The sequence below is a fragment of the Gambusia affinis genome, linkage group LG20, assembly GCF_019740435.1.
Source record: "Gambusia affinis linkage group LG20, SWU_Gaff_1.0, whole genome shotgun sequence".
NCBI lineage: Eukaryota > Metazoa > Chordata > Actinopteri > Cyprinodontiformes > Poeciliidae > Gambusia > Gambusia affinis.
Genome location: NC_057887.1, coordinates 20,906,928 through 20,925,035, shown reverse-complemented (window position 1 = coordinate 20,925,035; position 18,108 = coordinate 20,906,928). Strand labels below are relative to the sequence as shown.

Sequence of the window (18,108 nt, the reverse complement as noted above, 5' to 3'; positions counted from 1 at the left end):
GTTGTGATGATTTCTCATTATATATGTAATAATAATAATAAAAATATAATAAAGTTCTTGAAAAAGAAGATTGGTCTAAACTTCCGGCTCACCTTGTTGTTGAGTTGTCACTGCAGCTGTAAACACAGAGACATTATTGAACATTAAATTAGTTAATGTTAATAATAACAGATTTGTTTATTGTGTAATAAGGTTTAAATCACTACACTCATTGGTATGACTGACATTTTTCCATTGTAATATACAGTATTGATTATTTACTGTTATTTATTTAATAATAAGAATTATAAAAACATAACAAAGTTCTTGAAAAAGAAGATTGGTCTAAATTTTAGCTCAGTTGTTGAGTTGTCACTGCAGCTGTAAAAACACACAGATAATATTGAATATTAATTTAACTAAAGTCAATAATAACAGATTTGTTTATTGTGTAGTAAAGTTTAAATCACTACATTCATTTGTATGACAAACATTTTTTCTTTGTAATATACAGTATTGATTATTTACTGTTAATATTCTAAGTCGTTTTGGTGCATTTCTCCAATCGATCTTGACATTTGCAAAACAGTAAATATATTTCTCAGAGCAATTCATGCAAAGAGCAAAACACCAGGAATTATCTGCAAAAGCCAGTTTTTTTTTTAAAGAAAACCGGCTGTGCTAATGGTTCACAAATGTACCTGCACTGGAGAAACTCAGCATTTATCTGGGCAAAATTCTCCAGTTGAGCACAGATTTAGATAAAACGTCTAACAGAAACGTATAAAAATATGCTCTACATATTATGACACCTTATTCAAGCATTCTGCATGTGAAGACTTATATAATTAAATTTGATACTTTTTTGAAGTGCAGAAGTGACACTGATTTCAACAAGCAGGTTTGAGAATTTCACTTCTGTTCTGAGAAATGCATGAAAGCGACTGAGAAAAACGTAATTAGAAAATATTTTAAAGTAAAGTCTGATGTTATTTTGTAATGTGTTTTAGAAATTGAGACATGCTATTGAATTAAAACAAACTTTTGAAAGAAACGTTGAGCTTACTTTGATTCTGAGCGATCACTGCAGCTATAGAAACACAAAGATAAAATAAAGGTAATTTAGGTTAATAAAATAAAATGTGTGTGGCATTTTAATTAAAATGATCCAGCGTAATGATTTGTGATTAATTATTTAATTAATAATAATAATAATAATAATAATAATAATAATAATAATAATAATAATAATAATAATAAATGTTATTATTATTATTATCATTATTAAGATATTAATAATAATATCTTGAAGTTAGAAGATACGTATAAATTATCAGCTCACCTTGGCCCACAGTTGAAATTCCAGCTATAAAACAAACAGATAGTATTGATTATTAAATTGACTTTAATGTTAATTAAAAATGTCTTATTTTGTGTAGCAAGGCTTAAACCACTACTTTCATTGGATTGGCCAACATTTTTAAAATAAAATATGAGGTTGTGATTATTTCCCATTATATATGTAATAATAACAATAAAAATATAAGTTCTTGAAAAAGAAGATTGGTCTAAACTTCCGGCTCACCTTGTTGTTGAGTTGTCACTGCAGCTGTAAACACAGAGACATCATTGAACATTAATTTAACTATTGCCAATAATAACAGATTTGTTTATTGTGTAGTAAAGTTTAAATCACTACATTCATTTGTATGACAAACATTTTTCCTTTGTAATATACAGTATTGATTATTTACTGTTATCTATTAATAAGAATTATAAAAACATAACAAAGTTCTTGAAAAAGAAGATTGGTCTAAATTTTTAGCTCACCTTGACGTTGAGTTGTCACTGCAGCTGTAAAAACACACAGATAATATTGAATATTAATTTAACTAAAGTCAATAATAACAGATTTGTTTATTGTGTAGTAAATTTTTAATCACTACATTCATTGGTATGACAAACATTTTTCCTTTGTAATATACAGTATTGATTATTTACTTGAGTAGTTTACAAATAAACTGTTGCTTAAAAAAAAATTAAAAATAAATAAGCCGTTGTTTACATGCAGTACCGCGCGGACCACTGGGGGGCGCCATGGACCACTAATGGTCCCGGCACCACAGTTTGATAAAAACTGATGCAAAGACAATGTTGGAGGTTATTTTTGTTACTTTGTGTTTTGGAAATTTGAATATTATTTCTGCAGTATTCTTTGACAATTAAAAGATCAGATGTTTGGAACAGACAAAACCGAGTTTGATTCTGAGATAAAACAACAACAAAGATATCATTTACAGTAACCTATTCTGGGTTAGGATTATCTGATGACATAAATTATAACAGACTTTCCTCTCCACTGCATTGCTTCTGCAGACTTGGTAACAAAAAAGGAAAAATCTGTATAATTCCAACAGGAGCCCTGCTCTGCTTGGAAACGTAACGATATAATAATATCTGGAGGTAAAATCAAATATTATATATATTTATGCACAGAAAGACAGAAACTTTCAGCTTACCTGTAATGTTTTGTGTTGTCACTCCAGCTATAAAACAAATATTTAACATAAACTTAAACATACCAACAAATTAGCATTTTTAATTTGGCAGGATTGGATTGTAATTACAGGTGAACTTAATTATCAATTAGCAATGTATACAGTAATATAAGTTTAGGATATGATTACTCTATCATTTATTACCTTAGACTCTTATTAATACAAGCTCTCTTTGTTTTTCTCTGATGTATTTAGTAGGTTTTATTTCAGTTTGTTGTTTTTAAAAAATCGATGATAGAATATATTTATAGCTGTTCAGGCTATAATACTTCAGTTGTATATTTTACACCATTATAAATTTCAGTTTTAAAGATGAAGCCATTTTATAAAGAAAGTTCAAAATTAGCTCTTTTTTCTCTGCAGCAAAAATCATGTTGCGATTACATAATAATTGTTCTTGTATGTTTAAACTGCTTTAATTATTTAGTGAAGTTCATGAGATCATCAGATAGATTTAGTAACACAGTAAATGTGTAGAGTAATAATATATAAACACTTCAAGTTTTCATCTTTCACACCTCTGAGTAAATTAAACTAGATGCATTGATTTAAGTTTTACAGTGCAGTTACTTACGTATCACTGACAGCAGCAGTAAAGGCAGCAAGATGCAAACTGCCATTTTACCAAATCTGTCAAACCTGTTTTAAAAATATAAAAATAAAAGCATCTGAATTCATGTTAATCAAGAAATGCATCAAAATTTGCAGTAAAAACTATGATAATATTTTTTGTTTTTTTACTCACAGAGTTAAATAAAAACATCAGTTTGTAGTTTTTACCTGTCTAACTGCCTCTCTGGTGCAAAAGCATCTCAGGTGACCAACCTGCACTGCAACAATGCTTTATATACAGTCAGCTGGCACAAGCCCATTATTCTTTCTTTTCCAGTAAGCTGCATTGAAATGATGAAACTCAGCTGCTTCCTCATATTTTAGCACAATACGGTCATCAAGGCCGCCTCACAGCTTTCAGGTTAAACATTAATATTAATCTGTTACTGGGTCTTATAAACTAAATTATCACAAAGTATCTTAGAGTTTACAGCTAAAAATTAAGTAGATATTAAGAAGAGATGTGCAAACAAACCATGCATAGCAGCAGTTATATCTACATAAAGGAGAATAAAGGTTGTTTGCAATTTGGAAATAGGTTAATATAATGTTGCTAAAATTAAAGTTTAAGCTTCGCTAAACAGGCTAATCATGTGACCAGAAAAACGATCATGCTAAACAGATCAACATGTTTTGTTTGGTTATGTAAGTTTTCATTGTAATCACCTAAAGCAGGGGTGTCCAAACTGCGGCCTGGGGCCCATTTCTGGCCCTTGGACTGATTCTGTGCGGCCCCCAATCCCAATCATTTAACTTTTTGTTTCTTCAGAAGAGAAACTGCAGAGTTAAATATGCAGATGTAATCTGACAGCAGAATTATCACCTGAAGTGCGATGTCAGATTAAGGAGCGGCGTGCAAACCTGGCAACGTCAGTGAAGCACATGAACAGGTAGAATATTTTTATTCTGTTATTAATAAAGAATAAGGAATCAGTTATTGCAATTTCTATCTACAGAAATATCTGTATTGATCAGGATTAAAATTATTTTAATTATTTACAATAAAACAAAGAAAATAAAACGTGATGACAGATGAATCTGCACTTCATGCTTTAGAGATTTGTATCATAAAGCAAAATTTAGCTCAGATTTTAAAAATGTTTTGCCTTATGCAAATTTGTGACAAATCAATTCAAAAGGAAACAGCAACATGCTGTTAAAACTAGAAGAAAAAAAATTTAAATTGGTCAAGAAAATCTACAGTTGTCTCTGTTTTGGTTTCTGTTTTCTTCAGTCATGGGAGAAACTCAAACAGGAGTTTTTCAGGCCGTGAGAGCAAAAAATGTTGCTGCTCTTTGTTTGATTTAGTTGAAAACATCTGAAAACCTTCGAAGCTGCGCAGCGAGTTCAACCTGTAACTGCTCAGCTGTTGGTAACTGGGAGCTGATTCATGCTGATGTGAATCTCTTCAGAGAATCATACGGAGGAAAAGCAAGAAGAAACAAACCCACCATTTCTTTAAAACATGAATCCATGTAACCAAAGACCTGGCAGCACTACAGGTAGCACAGTGAGTCCAGTTCAGCTGAAACAGTAACAGAGACAGGTCACTGTTTCAGACAGGTTAAAATAAAATAAAAGACTGTGTTTCCTTGTTTCCTCCCAGAGGAGCTTAGCATGAGGCGCACTGACTTATCTGACTAAATGAGCTTTTACTTTAATATAAAATTATACAGAAATCCTCGTGTAATCTTTTTAATAAAAATAACCATGTTTATTAATACAAAATAAACAATAAAGATGTAAACAGCAACACGTTTAAAATGTTGAGTAATAATAGCTCCATCTCTGAAATCTACTCCTTCAAATGCAAAATAAATCTATCAAGGAAAAGAGAAAAGTAGTGCAGAAAAACTCTTCTAAGTACATTTTTTTCCAAAAAGTTACTCAAGTAAATGTAACCAGTACTACCACCTTTCTACATGAATAACACCAGAAGCCTTTTCTTGCTAGTAAGTTAAACGTGATATATTGACATTAGCTAGTCAACATTTGCCTGCATCCATCAGCGTTTATCAGTTCACTCCGTTAGTTTGTTTTTTGGGGGAAATTGTGCAAAAGTTTTTCTGTCTTTTGCCGGTTTGCTGCAGCAGCAGGTCGTTCAAATCGGCGGAGCGTCTTAGCGCTCGTGTTGCGTTTAAAGGCGACTCGGAAAAACTGGATACGTCATGTTAAAACTTTATTAAACAGTTAAAACTTAATTAAACAGTTAAAACTTAATTAAACAGTTGTAACTGTTAAAAAAAGGAGCGTGTATCAAATTGACATAGGAAAGATAGAAAGTTGTCCACTCTGAGGTAAAAAAAGTTTTTGTTTTTATATGGTGTGAAGGTATGAAGGTAGAGTTCAGTCATAAAATAGATCTGATACAAACTGGTGGGAAAATACAATAAAACCAAATAATATAGAGAGATTTAACTGGTTCTCACTCCAACTTAATATAAACTAAAAGCTCAAAGCTCCTTGTAGCTCAAAGAATAGAGTTTAAAATACTGTTGTTAGTTTATAAATCACTGAATGGTTTAGCACCACAATACATTAAAGATCTGCTGCTGTTGTATCAACCTTCCAGAACTCTCAGGTTCTGGTTCTGGTTCTGCTCTGCATCCCCAGAACCAGAACCAAACGAGAAGAAGCAGCATTTAGCATCTATGCACCAAATTCTGGAACAAACGTCCAGAAAACTGTAAAACAGCTGAAACACTGACTTCCTTTAAATCTCAACTAAAAACTTGTTTAGAGTTTTATTTGAAACGTAATCAATTATAAATTTATTGATGGAATCTGACTTGATGTGTTTTTATTGTTGATTCTGTGTTGCATCACTTTGTGTTTTTGTGTTTGATTTGATGTGAAGCACTTTGAAATGCCTTGCTGCTGAAATGTTCTATACAAATAAAGTTTGATTGTTTTATTGATTAAAAAGAACCAAAACTAAAAGTCAGCTGTTCATTCACACAGCTGGTTATTCAAGATGCATTCCAGAAATAATCAGAGATTAAAAATTAGATGAAATATCAAAAGGACAAACAAGGCGTCGCATATAATATATAATATAATAAAAGGCTGAGACCAAATCTTTAGTCTTTCAGATAATCTGTGATAAACAGGAAGGTTTTTGTTCTGGATTTAAAAGACACAACAGTTTCTGCACATCCCAGATTTTCAAGTTGTTGTTTCTAAAACCTGTTTTGGTTCTGGTGTCGGAGCGAGAGAGTTTGAGAAGGACGTTCAGACCCAGGAGGGACGAGTATATTTAATAAAAATCATTCATGAGGACGGCTGAAATGTGTCAGTTTAATCTGTGACTGGTGGCAGGTGGGAACTAGACTAAATACAGTTATACAAACAGTTTTATTTTAGATTTGTTCCTCATATAGTTGAATCTCAAACTATATGTTCAGTCTGTAGAGACGCCTCACCTGATCTGATGTAGTCAGAGTCAAGAAAAACATTTAATACCAAGATGAAAGAGGATTTAGAAACAGAGACATTCCCACCTGACAGAAGGGAACTTTGGTTCCTGGTTGAACATTGTTAAACAAGGTGTGTAGCGTTTTCTTTAAAGTTAATGTATGAGTTAACCAGATGAACAAAACACAAATTCCTCATTAAATAACAATGTGAATATCAAACACGCCTGCAGATGATGGAGTCGTGTTTTAATGTGACAGATTGACATCTTCGTCTCTCTGGTTTCGCTTTGCACACACGCACAGACTGAGGACACATTTTATCTCGTGCAGAAATGCTACAACGCAGATACAGACACAGATCAATCAGAGTGACATTTACTTTTGATTCTTGTAACACTGAGTTTTTTAAGGCAGTTTGAACATTAAATGATGCAGTTTAATCTTTTATTAAAGATTCTTTGCATTGAAAATTTGCTGCTGCCAGAATTTCAGCTCATTAAATCTTATTTTCTAATCTGATCTAATACAGAGTTGTTGTTGACGGAACCATTATTAAATGATCTAATCTCTACAACAGTAGATTTATATTTGCAACAAGTTGTCGTACGAATGAGTAAAATGTGTAAAATTTGCTAAATCATTGCTGCTCCACCTTCGTTCTGCCTGCAGGTGCAAAATAAACACAAGAATGCTGTGATTCAAAGTGTGGCTTGGGGGCCGTTTGCGGGACGTGACCTGACTTTGTGGGGCCACGTGCAACTCTACCTATTATCAGAATTATTTTATTAAATCCTGGGAAAGTACAGCAAGTGTTTTCAAATAAAAAGTTACCAAATTACATGTTTCTAAATATTTCTTTCTTTTAACAGAAAAAAACATGCAAAACTGATAGTTTGGGATTTATAATGAATTACACGTCCATTTCTTACGAAAAAAGACTTTTCTTTTCTTTTTTAATGAAAAACTGGTGACATTTTATTTAAAGCATTGTGCATTAGACTGACATGAGTCTCCATAAATGTTTACGACTGTCATGAAGTGTCATTTGGAAAATAAAGACAATTTTAATGCAAAGTCGCATTAAAACTTGCATTGAAAGTCCATTAAAATTCCAACTTTACATAATTTGGTAAATTATGAAACTTTTAATGTAAATTTCCATTAAAAATTGCATTAAAAGTGTCATTCTTTACCAAATGACCCGTCATGACTCATTCAGTGTCATGTCAGTTTTAAACACACCTTTCAACTAAATTATCACTAAAAAACTATTGTTTTAATTTAAAAAATGTGATGTAAGTTTATTCTTCATTGTTTATTGTTAGTGTAAACATCCACCAACAGGTTCTGGCTGTAGAAACCTCCAGCTGTGAGACGTTCCCAGTTGACCCGCCTGAACGTTTGTTTGTTCCTGTAACTCACGTCTGAACATTTTTGAAGGAGGCGTGTTTCGTTTTCCAGTAAAACAAAACTATGTGTTAATGGGGAGAACAAAATATTAACATATAAGCTTTGAACATTTTTAAAAAAGCTCTTAAAATAACAATGTAAGTCCAGCATACATCATCAGATGATTGAACCGGGTCAATCAGAACATTTAACACGTTCTCTGTGCATTCACTGCAAAAATATAAAATATTACCAAGTATTTTTGTCTCATTTCTGGTATTAGTAAACTTTAAAACAAAACTATCTTATAAGAAACTTTTCTGCAAAATATAGAAGCTTGTTTAAATAAGGAAATTATTCCTTAACATTGGAGCAAAAGTTCTAGTTCTATTGTCACATTATTTCACTTATAACATGGTGGATTGTCTTATTAAAAGTAAATTCATCTGCTAATAGAACGAGGACGAATCATATTACCAAATGATTGGTAATATCTTCCAGATGACTCACCTTCACGCTTTATTGGGGCAAATAAAGACAACATAGAAATTATAAGGCAGTTTTGGCTTTTTGTATTAAAAAAACATCCAACAGTTTCTGCAGATATCAGGTTTTCATGCAGTTGGTTCAACGGCTGAGGAGCACAGAAACCAAAACCTGCAGCATCAATTTGTTCAAAACTTTGAAATCTTGGTGGTTCGTTCCATTTTTAATTTCTTTTTGTGTTTTTTCTCTCTCTTTTCCACAGAGTTTCCAGCTTGGCAGGAAAACATCCAGTTTGACCTGAAGGTCAAACAGGAAAACATCCAGTTTGACCTGAAGGTCGAGGTGAAGGTGAGTCACCTGGAAGAAGCATTTCCAGGTAGCACCTGGAATGGCTGCAATGACCAAGAAATGGAGTCGTGTTGCAGTAAATCCTCAAAACAATGCAGTCAGTTTGGAACCAAACAATGTTTAATCACGAACGTTGATGAAGTGATACTTTTCCTCCACAAACTCTGAGTGGTTTTCAGTAAGAGCAGCAGCTTTGGGCGAACTGGAAAATCTCTGTATTGTGGTTGAGAATGAGGGCGGCACCTTTAGTTTCTTTCTTCTTGTTCTTTTTTAATGCATTACAATCATGAACACGCAGAAAAATGTTCCGGTTCAGAGAAACACCACTATCAGAGTCACGTTAATGTTATTTGTTCCTGTTGGCTCACTGCCGAACCGTGACTCCTTGTTGTTTGAACTCGAATGCCAAAACAAACACCTCCAGGCTGCTATCAGATGATAAACTGTGAGTGACTCCACTGACAGCTGGGCTGTCAAATCCGTCTGGGATCATTTTTACCTTTGTCATACTTTAATCGACTTACTTTACTGGTGTAGAAATGCAACCAGTCTACATAAATGTTAATAAAAACTTCACTTTAAACAAGACTGCATTGAAAAAACACAAAATCTTACCAAGGAGTTTTGTCTAGTTTATGGTTCAAATATCTTAGTAACTTCAAAATAACTTTTCAGCAAAATATAGAAGCTTGTTTTAAGTAAATAATTCATAATTGTTGAAAAAGTTCTACTAGTTCCACTGGAATCAACTGCCACTTCGCCGTTACCTAGCAACACCTGCCAAACCCAGCCTGTTACCTAGCAACCAAATTCTAGTTCTGTTGGCAGATTATTTCACTAAAAACATTTTCCCCATGTTTTCAGTGAAATAATCTGCCTGTGAAACTAGTAATTTTTCATCAATATCAAAGAATTATTGACTTAAAACCAGCTGCTACATCTGCTGATAAGAAACATGTAATAATAATAATAACAGTAGTTATTATTATTATTGTTACAAATTTTATTTATAATGCCTTTTATATCTTTAAATCTCAAAGGGCAAAAGAACCTCCAAAACAAAACAAGCAATTTTATTGGAGAAAAATAAATAAATAAATGAGATTGGTTCAAGAAAATGAACCAAAGTTTTATTAAAAAGAAACGTCTTAAGGCTTTTTTTAAAAGAGTACTTGGACTGTTTTGTCCTCAGTACCAGTGTAAGTTAGTTTTCTCTTATTTCAAGTGTATTAAGATATTTGTACTAAAAACTACTTGGTAGGAATAAGATGTTGTGTTTTTGCAGTGCAGGAGCTCCATCAGAGGCCGTAAAGGCCTGAAGTGTTTAAAGTTCATCTCAGGAGAATCTAAAATAAACTAAACAAGTACGACTTGTTGGGAAGGGCTGTCAGGAAAAAGGTTCCTCACTCTGAGAAGAATGCAGCAGCACTGCTTTGGTTTGTAAATCTGCACTGAAACGAACCAAAACAGTTTTGGTACGCGGCCATTTGGACACATGAGAGCAAGATGGAGACATTTTACAAATCCCTCTCACTCACTGTGATGTAAGGCAGTGGAGGAGTGATGGTTTGGGCTTGTTTTTGTACGATTTGTGCACTTTACTTTAAAAAACAAAATCTTACAAAGTATTTTTGGTCTAGTTTCTAATGCAAATATCTTAATACACTTGAAATAAGACAAAACTAACTTAAAAATGAATTTTAAGCAAAATATATGAGCTTGTTACAGGGCTGCACAGTGGTGCAGTTGGTAGAGCTGTTGCCTTGCAGCAAGAAGGTCCTGGGTTCGATTCCCGGCCCGGGGTCTTTCTGCATGGAGTTTGCATGTTCTCCCTGTGCATGGTGGGTTCTCTCCGGGTTCTCCGGCTTCCTCCCACAGTCCAAAAACATGACTGTTAATTGGTTTCTCTAAATTCTCCCTAGGTGTGAGTGTGTGTGTGAATGGTTGTGTGTGAATGGTTGTGTGTCCTGTGTGTCTCTGTGTTGCCCTGCGACAGACTGACGACCTGTCCAGGGTGACCCCCGCCTCTCGCCCGGGACGCAGCTGGAGAGGAACCAGCAACCCTCCCGACCCCATTAGGGAAGAAGGGTGTTCAGATAATGGATGGATGGATGGATATATGAGCTTGTTGTCATGGTGTGGCGGTGAACCCAAACACAGCAGACGAAGAAATAAAAAGATGTTTTAATGAAAAAAAAATTAACCAACAAAAATCCAAAATACAAGGGTACAAGAAAATCCAAAAACAAAACAAACTGGAAACACGAGGGAACAAAAGGAAATCCAGGGAGGGAATCATGGGTAATAACAATCAGGGTGACGAGACGGACTGACGAGTTGTGACTGGTAGAGGAGATTAAATACTGGGAGTGAGGAACTGGAACAAAGGCCTCGCTGGATGAGAGGAGTGATTCCAGGTGTCAGTAATTGGCACAGGAGCTGACTGAGGGGTGGGGAGAAGGTGGCACCGGGAAACCAAGGAGATCTACTGGGAACACAAAGGGGAGGAAACAGGGAACTGAAAAATACTTATAGAGACAAAAGACACTAAGAGTAAGAAAAACCTGATGAACTAGGAGAGAAAGAACCATAACCAGAAACAAGACTGACCTAACAACAATAAGAACTAAGGAAGATAGAGCCAGAGGAACTAGATCTAAACAAAGAAATAAACTAACTAGAATTACTAAAGAAAGACGAACCGAACATAAAGAGACCAAATAAGAATTAATAACACTACAGGGAAAGATAGAAGGAATTAAGAAAGAAACTAGAATTACTAAAGAAAGATTTACATAAACTCAGACATGGAAGAATAACTGAACCTGTAGGGATGAAATTAAGAAATAAACATTACCAGAAACACTGCAGGGAGCCAGAAATAAGAAATAACTAGAAGGATAAAATAGAATTAAACTAAAGAAGGTTTGACATGAACTCAGACTAACAAGGACAGAACCTAAGATAAGAATAAACCTAGAAACACTATAAAGGACTGAAAATAAGGATATTTTCTATCCTTATTTTATACCTCAAATAATAATAACATCAAAAGGACCATGAAGAGCTAAACTAAAGTGAACTAAAACATGAAGCTAAATAAAATGAGCAGCAAAACCAACCCAAAGCCCGGAGTCCTGACACTTGTTTTATGTCAATTACTCCTTAATACTGACTAAAAAGTGTTAGTTTCACTTATAACAAAATATTTTCCCATGTTTATAGTAAAATAATCTGACAGCAAAACTTTTACATCAATATTAAGAAATTATTGACTTAAACCAGCTCCTTGTAAATTACTTTAATCTAGTTTTCTCTTATTTCACGTATATTAAGATATTTATGCAATAAAATAAATCAAGAATTTGCTCAGAAAACCACAAACCCTTTTTTAGTTTCTATATCATGTACTTTTTATGAAGTACATGAAAAATAAATACAAATCCAACTGCACTGATTGTTTTACTGAAATATTGTAAGTTTAATTAATTCCAGATCATGGCAACAAATAAACTTGCGTATTTTTAATTAAATAATTGACTAATTTGGTACTTTTAATGTTTTCTTCGAGATTGCATTCTTTCTGCTGGCCACAAGATGGCAGTATTTCACCACATCTGATCAGCCTCTTCATTTAAGATGCAAATAAATTCTGATTTTAACCGACTGATTCATTACAAACACAATGGATGAAGTATTCAGCGGAAACACAGGTGGACAGTCAAATCTGTGTGTTCTGGGGATTTCAAGAAAGAAACGTGTGTGTGAGCGATGAAGAGGGGGCGGTGAGGAAGACGGAGAAAACGTCCCGATCGGAGGTTTTCTCGGTCAGAGGCAGCAGCTTACCGACGCTTCCTGCTCCAGAGGGGATCACGTTACGCGGCTCGTCCTGGATGAAGCTCCGGTGGATGTGGAGCGATGGAGAGGTTCTCCTGGATCCGCTGGATTCTTCTGACCGGAAGCTTTAATTTGGTGAGTAAAAGTCTAATTTAACAGATTTAAACAGCTGTGAAGGGAACCTGTGCAGTAAATTGAAATAGACTGAAATAGACAAAATGCTTAAAAGGAACAAGAATGCAAGTTTTTTGGGGTTTTTTTTTTACAAATTAGAAGGAAATAAATGTGATGATTAATTTATGCTTCAAATAATTTTGTAGTGCGTTTTCAGTAGATGATATGCTGAAAAAAACTGGGATTAATATTGTAAATTAGAGCTTTTAATGATACTTTTTAACTGATTTTTTTCTTGAGCAACTAAAAAAAATGTAATTAGCAAGAACTGCAAAAAATACAAATCATACCAAGTATTTTTACTCTCGTTTCCAGTGAAAACATTTTAATTAAGACAAAACCAACTTACAAGTCACTTTTCAGCAATATATAAAGAGCTTGTTTTAAGTCAATAATTCCTTAATTTTTGGTAAAAAAGTTCTAGTTTTAATACAGATTATTTCACTTTTATCATATGAAATATATTTTTGTTATAAGTGAAATAATTTGCCAGTGGAACTAGTAGTTTTTAACCAATATTTAAGAATTATTGACTTAAAACAAGTTTGTATATCTTCCTGAAAAGTTATTTCTAATTTAGTTTTGTTTTATTTAAAGTGTACTAAGACATTTGCACTAGAAACTAGACTAAATGATTGGTAAGCTTTTGTGTTTTTACAGTGTAGTTCATTATTAGTAATGCTTCTTTTCTCCGTGGAATAATGAAGGAAATCCAACTTCAAATTATTTAACTATGAATTCAGGCTGATTAATATACAGAAACAATGTTACTTGTACTTTTGACTTTTACTTGAGTAATTTTATTATGAAGTATTTCTACTCTTATTTTAGCAAAATTTCTGTATTTTCTACCCACTGAATGAAAAACAAACATGTTTTAACCAGAAACAAACACACACCTGCAGTTTCTGCTAAAGTTTCAGAAGTTTTCACTGAAAGAAACTGATTTAGATAAAATTTATTTTTCCTGGTTTTCTTTTTGTTATTGATAGGAATGATTGTCATTTGGTCCTTAAAATACCAAAATTTCCACTTAACTTTATATTTTGGTCCGTCTAATGATGTAGTTTTTAAATGTTAAATGATTGATAACTTGATCAGTTACTCGGTACTTGAGGAGATTTTTCACCAAACACTTTTCACTCACTCGAGTCATTTCTTGGATGTTTACTTTTTACTTCCATTTGAGAGTAAAAATACGTTGTTTAAGTTGTACTACTCTTACTTGAGTACTTTTCTGGGTACTCTACCCTCCTCCTCTGCTGGCAGTCAAAAAGAACTGGTTGGGTACAAATACTGATTTTGTTAATTTGTGAGCACAAATCAAGAGTAGTTATTTAAAACCTGCATTTCTTGGTATCAATACTTGAAAAGAGGATTAATATTAAGCTTCTGGATTAACATTAAAGTCTTTAGCCAATAATTAACCACTTTAAATTAACTTTACCAAATCTGACAAAAACTGAGCTCAAATGTCTGGCTAGAATAATGTCAAAAGTTTTCTCACAACTACAAAAACTGTTTGGTTTCTCTGAATCCTGGAAACATTTATTCAGGTATTGGTAGGGAAGGAAAAATATCTTTGTAAAATTGGATTTCCACAATAAATTCAAACAAAATTTATAAGTAAAACCCAAAAACTACAAAGAACAGAATTGGTAAACACTGTAGTTTGAAAGAAGCTGCTAAAAAAGTCTAGTTTGAATCTAGTAACGCTCTTTGAAACTTCCTCTGAGGCTCATTTTCTCACTATTTCCCATCTAGCTGGTTCTCTGTCAACATGAGACTCAGAGCAACTTCCCCTTCATGAACTCATCATCACCTCAACCCCACAGAGACCAAGAGAAGCATCTCCAGAAACTCTGGGCCCTCCAGTCCAGGACCGCCGTCCAGAACTCCAAAGTCCTCAACAATCCCTCGTTTCCTCTATTGAAGCAGAAGCTCTGGGAAATCCCCAAGTCCAAGTCCAACCCGTCAGTAAAAATTAAGCTTCAGCCCATCATGAAAGTTCAAGGACTCTCCAAACCGTCGAGGTTGTTCAGCTGGGGCGACTTTTACTCCAACATCAAAACCGTCAAGCTGAATTTGCTGATAATGGGGAAGATTGTGGATCACGGCAACGGCTCTCTCGGCGTCTACTTCCGCCACAACTCCACGGGTGTTGGGAACGTGTCGGTCAGCCTGGTCCCGCCCATGAAGGAGGTGGAGTTCGACCTGGAGCGCCAGAGCGTGGTCCACCCCAAGGAGTCGAAGACGTTCAACTGCAGGGTGGACTACGAGAAAACCGAACGCAGCAAGAAGGTGATGCTGTGCAACTACGACCCGTCGAAGACGTGCGACCAAGAACAAACCCAGAGCCACATCACCTGGATGTGCTCCAAGCCTTTCCAGGTCATCTGTGTCTACATGTCGTTCTACAGCACCGATTACAGGCTGGTCCAGAAAGTCTGTCCGGACTACAGCGCCCAGGTCCCGCCCTTCCTGCCCACAGGGTGAACATGGGCCCAGGAGACGAGGATGAAGGGACGATGCTGTTTGAGCCGTTCAAAACTTTGTCCTGAAATATGTGGAATGCTGTTTGTACAGTAAGTGAGTCAAATATTAACAGCAATAATTTGGATTATTTAGCGGGAAAAATAGGTTTCCTTTTCATATTCTGTCCATATTATTCATTCACTTATAAACGTCCCAGTTTCAAATTAAATATTCATTTAGCAAGTTAAATATTTCGTTTACTAACTAGATATTTAGACCCAAACTAAAGATTTAGCTTGCTAACTTCTTAATATTCTGTTTGAAACTAAATATTTAGTTCAGAGTTTACAAGCTAAATAGCTTTATAGCTTGTAAGCAACAACCTACCTAAATATTATGTTAGCTCACTAATGTGCTAATATTTAGCTTGGAGCTAAACATAAATTAAATATATAGCTTGATCGTTAAATATTTAGCTAAATAGTTTGTAAACAACATATTTAACATGCCAACTTGCTAAAACTTTAGATTGGAGCAAAAATATTTAGCTTGCTAACTTGTTAATATGAGCTAACTATAAGCTTGTGAGCTAAATATTTAGCTTGCCAACTTACTAATATTTAGTTTTGAGCTAAATATTTAGTTACAAATTAAATATTTAGCTAAAATAAACAGTTTGTAAAAAACATATTCAGCTTGTTAACTTGCTAATCTTTAGTTTGGAACAAACATTTCACTGATAAGCTAAATACTTAGCTTACCAGCTTAATAGTAAGTTAAATTATTAGCTAGTAAATTTTAGTAACCTAAATGTTAGCTTACTAATATTGAGAGATCTAAATATTAGTGAATATTTAGCTTACTAATTAAATTGAGCTAAATATTTGTGTTCATGGTAAATATTTAGTTTGGAACTGGAACCTTAATATATGAATGAAAAACGTGGTGAAAATGTGACTTTGAGAAATTTATATTTTCCCTCTTATATAAACTTTTTGGTTTTAATTTTGATTATGTAACTTTACAAACGGGATCCTTTAAGAACATGCTTGATTAAATATAATAAAATATATGTTTTGGTGATGTCTCCTGTTGAAAAATAAATCATTGTAGCTGATATTACTTTTCAATATTTATCAAAAATGATCAAATTGAATATGTAAAAATTTAGCCTTCATAATAACGCCTTTTTCAAACTTTTGCAGTTTAAGTTGTCTGGTGGCAGATATTTTTAAAATAATTTGTCTCTTTTGTGATTTTTAAATTAATTTATACCATCTTATAGTGTACAAGAAGAAAATGTTGTATAATTCTCTGGCGTCACATTTGCAATCAGTTATTTTGGTTTTAAATAAGAGTTCATAATATCTGATCCAAACAGAAACCATAAATCAACACACATTCAGCGCAATTAAACCTTAAATATCAAAGATAACCGGAGCAAAAATATGTTTTTAACATTGATTATTTACTAAAACGGGAAAAAAAAACTTTAAAATTAAGTAAACCAAGTTATTTTTTATTTAATTTCTCTTTGGGAGTCAATAAAATATTTTTATTTTAACTTGAAATTGAAATTTTATGCAAGAAAATAAAAACAAAATTGTAATATTTCAGCATTACATGATTAAGGAGTTGCTAGATACATAATGGTAAATCTTTTAGTCCAAGATAAAAGGTTTCATAACGTATAGAAAAATTATTTATTGAAACTGAAAGAACATCTTTGAATAAACTCATCAGCCCTAAAAGCTCTAAATTCAATATTCACACAGAATCAGAGGGAATCGTGAAGCAACAAACGCATTGACCTTTCACCCCCAGTCAATGGAAATCCTCCAATTAGCACCTCATCAGCTCTCTGATGATTTTTAGAGGGAAAAAGAGAGAAACTCTCAGGCTGCAGTGGATGTGAGAAAACAGTTAGTCAGGTTTGCAGAGTTGACACATTTCATGCTGAGAATCTGCCGACAGCGACACATTTCTGCACGAGTTCCCTGCAAAAAGTGCCAAAGTAAGGTGCTTTAAGTTATTTTATTTCTCCAAGTTCAGCGCTTTTTTTTTTTTTCACTATTTTCTCAAACCTCATGTGGGATCAGATCAAGATCCAGGTTCAAAATCTAAGGTGTTTGTGCTTCAGAACATTAAACTTTTACACAAATAAAAATAAACAATATTTTTAAAAAATGTGGTAAAAAGTCTACTCAAAATCTGAGCAACTGATCAAAACATCTTTTAAATAATATTTTAAAAATTACATCATCAGACGGACTAAATACAAAGTTATGTTGAAATTTTGGAATGTTAAAGATCAGAATGCAAATAATTCATATAAATAACATAAATATAAAATAAGGCAAATAAAAAAAAATACAAATCAGTTTCTTTCAATAAAAAAAAAAATTGAAAACTTTAACAGAAGTGTCTGTCTGGTGAATTTTCAGTTTTTCATTCAGAGGGTAGAAAATACAGAAATTTTACTTAAAATTTGTTTTTAATCCCACAATGAAATTAGAGGTTGTAGCTCATTTCATCCAAGTTTTTTTTTTTAAAAAAGAAACATTGTACAGTAGAAATTATGTACTGTAGCAGTCAGTGTTGCAGCGAGATCAGATGAAGCCTCTGACTGAACTTACTCTGTTATAAAAATATTAATCCTGTCAGTTTTTTGTGATTCTATAATCATGAGATTTCAAGAAAAATTAAAGATTCTCTCTTTTTTTGCACTAATGGATAATTGTGACTTTATTGCAAATTTTCTGCAATAAAAATGTCCAAAACATTATTCCAGTTGATGCTAACTCCCACCAACAGGTGGCAGTACTTCTTAATTC

At 33.5% G+C, this 18,108-nt stretch overlaps 2 protein-coding genes across 6 annotated transcripts in view; one reads left to right on the top strand and one right to left on the bottom strand.

Annotated features, from left to right (window-relative positions):
* Window positions 1–3,396, bottom strand: part of LOC122823560 (alpha-tectorin-like) — a 95,768-nt gene extending 92,372 nt beyond the window's left edge. For 2 of the 4 annotated variants that reach the window (XM_044103323.1, XM_044103320.1), the window contains exons 1-8: window positions 3,318–3,396; window positions 3,112–3,176; window positions 2,499–2,525; window positions 1,810–1,833; window positions 1,565–1,588; window positions 1,322–1,345; window positions 1,046–1,069; window positions 93–116 (exon numbers count right to left, since the gene is read on the bottom strand). In XM_044103323.1, coding sequence (XP_043959258.1) covers window positions 93–116; window positions 1,046–1,069; window positions 1,322–1,345; window positions 1,565–1,588; window positions 1,810–1,833; window positions 2,499–2,525; window positions 3,112–3,157 — 193 coding nt within the window. In that variant the 5' untranslated portion in view covers window positions 3,158–3,176; window positions 3,318–3,396. Of the gene's footprint in view, window positions 1–92; window positions 117–1,045; window positions 1,070–1,321; window positions 1,346–1,564; window positions 1,589–1,809; window positions 1,834–2,498; window positions 2,526–3,111; window positions 3,177–3,282 lie in introns of all 4 variants that reach the window. The other 2 variants (XM_044103321.1, XM_044103322.1) reach the window with 2 other exon arrangements.
* A 5,320-nt stretch (window positions 3,397–8,716) lies between these two features.
* On the top strand, window positions 8,717–15,986 carry LOC122823559 (neurexophilin-1-like). Of its 2 annotated transcripts, XM_044103318.1 has the most exons (4): window positions 8,717–8,743; window positions 8,777–8,788; window positions 12,653–12,760; window positions 14,564–15,986. In XM_044103318.1, exons 3-4 carry the CDS (start codon window positions 12,707–12,709, stop codon window positions 15,293–15,295), a joined length of 786 nt encoding a protein of 261 aa, XP_043959253.1. In that variant the 5' UTR covers window positions 8,717–8,743; window positions 8,777–8,788; window positions 12,653–12,706; the 3' UTR covers window positions 15,296–15,986. The 2 variants fall into 2 exon arrangements, with proteins under 2 accessions (XP_043959253.1, XP_043959254.1); XM_044103319.1 differs by having other exon boundaries at window positions 8,723–8,788.
* The last annotated feature ends 2,122 nt before the right edge of the window (window positions 15,987–18,108 follow it).